We start from the raw sequence: 5,000 nt of genomic DNA on the forward strand, positions 1-5,000 counted from the left end.
TCATAGAATATGATTGTTTCATTTTGCATACGTTCAATATATTCATATGCCATAAAATATATTTAGGCTTTTTAATTTTTTTTATTTCTTTTTATTTCTTCTTGTTTTGTTTTGTTTTTGTTTTTGTTTTGTTTTTTCCTTCTATAATATTATTTTATATATATAATTATTCCTGTAAATAAATTAAGAATATAAAAAAAGGAAAATGTAAATGTTTTGTAATATAATTTGTATTTGTTACTTGATTAACCAAAAAAATATAATATATATATAGTATAATACATATTTTAAAATATGAAACCTATAATTTTTAGTTTTTAACATGTATATATATAGATGCAATCCTGTTCATTTTACATTATGTGATCCATTATATTTTATTTGAATACATATATCTACATTTTTATTCTTATACATTGAACAATATATAATAAGGAAACATAATACATATATTCATAATGGAAATTTTATGTTATAATATATAAGAAATTAAAAAATTAAGTATATATTGTACACATAATATGATTGTGACTATAAATATAGACATATATTATTATTTATTTATTTATTTATTTTTATCTAAATAATGTTCTTTGTAATATTATATGATGCTTAATTAAAGGAACTATGTATTTTTGCTGCTGTAAAATTATAATATATTACGTTGTAATATCAATATTTCACATATATAATAATGTAAGTAAAAATAAAAAAATAATTATGCTACCACCTAATATGATACTTCATATTAATATGCACCATAAATAAATAAATAAATATATATATATATATATATATATATATACATATATATGTATATGTTTTTTTTTATGTAGGATAATATCAAAAAAAAAGCATAATAAATATGATATACCCAATTTAAAAATATCGAGATCCTTGTCAACCTATGAAAACACAGAACAAACAAAAAAGGGAAATATATCCCTTTTTAATAAGAAAACAATAGAAGAAGAAATAGAAAAACAAGAATTTATAGAAGACATTCTTATTATTGATTGTTCAGAATTAAATAATTTTTTAAAAAACACATCATATGAAGAACGCAATATGGAAATTAGAGATGCCTTATTTAAAGGATATGAAGAAATGTATTCAGAAATGTATGGTGAAAAAATAGAAGTAAAAAATAAAAAAAATATATTTAAAAAAATTTTAAGCTTATTACATCGTATACCTTCAAAATATATAGATAAAATGTTAAATTATCTTATGCAAGATTTTGTATCCGTACCAATATACGTAATCATATTATTCTTAATAGGATGTACAGCAACTTGTACTGCTCCATATGTATCTATGGCATATAGTACAATCGCTTTCAGTTATGCATTAGTACTTGTTTTTGCATTATTATTATATTTAAAAAAATCCGAAAGTTATTAAATGAATATATTCAAATAATTTTATACATATCATAAATGTTTGTATAATATTATCATTATTATATATATGTTATACTTTTTTATTTGATTTGTATATATAATATATATATATGTTATATTTTTTTATTTGATTTGTATATATAATATATATATATGTTATACTTTTTTATTTGATTTGTATATATATATATATATATATATATTATACTTTTCTGTTTGATTTATATATATATATATATATATATCCATAGACATAATTAATTTTTTAAATAAAACAATTCATACAAAAAATTTAAAAAACAAAATTTTTAATTCATGTTTTTATAAAATATAAAAAAATAGGAATATAACTCATTTGACAACTATTAAAAGAAAAAATAAAAAAAAAATAAAAAAAAGAAAATAGAAAAAAGTAAAATATAAAAAGTATATAAGAGTACACATATTTATAAATATTTATATATATTATATAAATATTCACTCTTGCATATTATATATCATTTTTTAAAATTCTCATAAAATATTTTTATATATTATTCATTCATATATTAATTAATGTATGTATTTTTATAAAACAATCATAGAAAAAAAATCGGATCAATCATATAATATATATATATTTCCATTTTCATATAGGATACTATAGTATCCTTTTTAGTTTTAATTATGCTCCACTATATTTTCTCATTTTATAAGTTAATCTTTCCATCCATATATTTTTCATTGTTTCCGTAAGATCAGCCCATCCTTTTCTTTTAGAATTAATAAAATATAAAAATTCACGTTTTTCACAAGAACCTTTACGTAAGAATTGATGGAAATCTAAATTATCTGTCCTTTCTCTTTTAACTACTTCTTCGGTCAACATATAATGAACCCTCCACCAGTATTTTTTTCTAAAAGCTGTAGGAACAAGATATGTTTTTTCTAAATATTGACTATAATACATTAAATATTCTTGCATTTTTGTATATTTTTTTCTTTCATGTGCAAGTATATGATTCCATAATATAAACATATCTTTAACAGATACTGTATAATCTAATCTTCTTATTCTTTCATTTAATTCCTCTTCTGTTAATTTATCTTCCAATTCAGAATTACTAACACCAAAAGGTAATATCTCTTTTTTGTAAGGTATTAATTCTCTATTTGAACTACTTGTTACATTTGAATTATTATATGTTCTCTCATTTCCTCTAGTATAATAATCACTATTATAATTATTCCTTTCTTCTCTTCTATCTCTTGATTGACTATATCTTTCATTACCTCTTCCTCTATTAGAAGAAGATGTACTAGGAGGTTGGTCATAATCATTTTCATCTTCATCTCTTAATCTATCATACATATTTCGAAAATCCCATTTATTATTCCCTCCTCCTCTCTCATATGCATTCTCTTCATAATTTCGTCCTTCAGGTATACTATTACTTCTCTTATTGTTATAATTATATCTTTCCTCTTCTGGGTATCTACTACCTCTTCCTCCCATATGTCCCCTGTCTTCTTCTCTTCTCTGTTCCATTGGATTAAATCCTTTTGTATATTCTAACGCTGGGGGTGGAGGTACCCAATAATAGGGTCTTCCATATACCATATGTTGATGAGGATTATAAAAATTATAACCTCTTCCATCTCCCATAAATGGAACCCAAGGATAATATGGTCTTCCATACATCATTCCTTGACCCCACTGATGATGTGGAAACCTTACATATGGAATATTCGGATTTCTTGGATCCATATATCTTCGCTCTTCTACATTTGGAGCCCTTTGATCAAAGTTTCGTCTCTCATTAACATGTTGATTTCTTTCATCAAAATTTCTTCTATCATTAACATTTTGATATCTCTCATTAACATGTTGATTTCTCTCATCAAAATTTCTTCTCTCATTAACATGTTGATTTCTCTCATCAAAATTTCTTCTGTCATTAACTTGTTGATTTCTTTCATCAAAATTTCTTCTATCATTAACATTTTGATATCTCTCATTAACATGTTGATTTCTCTCATCAAAATTTCTTCTGTCATTAACTTGTTGATTTCTCTCATCAAAATTTCTTCTCTCATTAACATTTTGATATCTTTCATCAAAATTTCTTCTGTCATTAACTTGTTGATTTCTTTCATCAAAATTTCTTCTATCATTAACATTTTGATTTCTTTCATCAAAATTTCTTCTATCATTAACATTTTGATTTCTTTCATCAAAATTTCTTCTGTCATTAACATGTTGATTTCTTTCATCAAAATTTCTTCTGTCATTAACCTGTTGATTTCTTTCATCAAAATTTCTTCTGTCATTAACCTGTTGATTTCTTTCATCAAAGTTTCTTCTATCCATTACGTTCTGATCCCTGTCATCAAAGTTTCTTCTGTCATTAACCTGTTGATTTCTTTCATCAAAGTTTCTTCTGTCATTAACCTGTTGATTTCTTTCATCAAAGTTTCTTCTATCCATTACGTTCTGATCCCTGTCATCAAAATTTCTTCTGTCATTAACCTGTTGATTTCTTTCATCAAAATTTCTTCTGTCATTAACCTGTTGATTTCTTTCATCAAAGTTTCTTCTATCCATTACGTTCTGATCCCTGTCATCAAAATTTCTTCTGTCATTAACCTGTTGATTTCTTTCATCAAAATTTCTTCTGTCATTAACCTGTTGATTTCTTTCATCAAAATTTTTTCTATCCATTATGTTCTGGTCCCTGTCATCAAAGTTTCTCCTTTGTTCTACAATTTGAGATCTCTCATCAAAATTACTTCTTCCTTCTAAATTTTGACTTCTTCCTTCAAAAAAGTTTTTACCTTCAACACTTTGAAGTCTTTGCTCAAAAAGGTTCTTTTTATTAAACTTGGAAGGTTTTATAATATCACATGATTTGCTAACGCTCGTATTTTTTACCTGTTCATTACTTTTATTATTTTTTTCTATTTTCATACTATTATTAATATTTTTTAAATCTGCTAATGTTGTAGTCCATGGATTAACATGTTGTTCATTTAAACCCTTTTTAATATTTGTTCTATCAATATCAACGGGTTCATCTTTCATATGTTTACCTGCATGGTCATCTACAGGTTCATCTTTCAAATGTTTACCTGCATGGTCATCTACAGGTTCGTCTTTCAAAATATTACTTGTATTGTCATCTACAGGTTCGTCTTTCAATTTATTAATTGTATTGTTATCTACAGGTTCGTCTTTCAATTTATTACTTGTATTGTCATCTACAGGTTCGTCTTTCAATTTATTACTTGTATTGTTATCTACAGGTTCGTCTTTCAATTTATTACTTGTATTGTTATCTACAGGTTCGTCTTTCAATTTATTACTTGTATTGTTATCTGCACTTACGTCATTCAATTGTTCACCTCTATCAAAATACTCTTGTTCTGAAGCATAATTGTCTCTCAATTGAACTGGTACATCATGTTGCGTAGGATAATTATCTGTCGATTGATCTGCTACATTTTGTTCTGAAGCATAATTATCTTTCGACTGACTTTGCATATTCTGTTGTGCATAATAATTATCTTCCGATTCAACTTTCGAATTATTATTTATATAATCATCTATAGGTTCATCTT

The 5,000-nt window shown here is 24.3% G+C and overlaps 1 protein-coding gene and 1 pseudogene across 1 annotated transcript in view, besides 1 other annotated feature; one reads left to right on the forward strand and one right to left on the reverse strand.

The window, feature by feature from the left end:
- Positions 1-627: 627 nt before the first annotated feature.
- On the forward strand, positions 628-1,404 carry PF3D7_0800900 (annotated as a pseudogene).
- Positions 628-1,404: a sequence feature (Plasmodium exported protein (hyp7), unknown function, pseudogene).
- Positions 1,405-2,067: 663 nt separating this feature from the next.
- The window catches only part of PF3D7_0801000 (Plasmodium exported protein (PHISTc), unknown function), a gene marked incomplete at both ends in the record, with an annotated part of 3,855 nt that continues 922 nt past the window's right edge, over positions 2,068-5,000 (reverse strand). The window contains one exon of the mRNA XM_001349469.1: positions 2,068-5,000. This exon is cut by the window's right edge and continues 529 nt beyond it. Coding sequence (XP_001349505.1) covers positions 2,068-5,000 — 2,933 coding nt within the window.

The sequence above is a fragment of the Plasmodium falciparum genome (genome assembly GCF_000002765.6).
Source record: "Plasmodium falciparum 3D7 genome assembly, chromosome: 8".
Lineage (NCBI taxonomy): Eukaryota > Apicomplexa > Aconoidasida > Haemosporida > Plasmodiidae > Plasmodium > Plasmodium falciparum.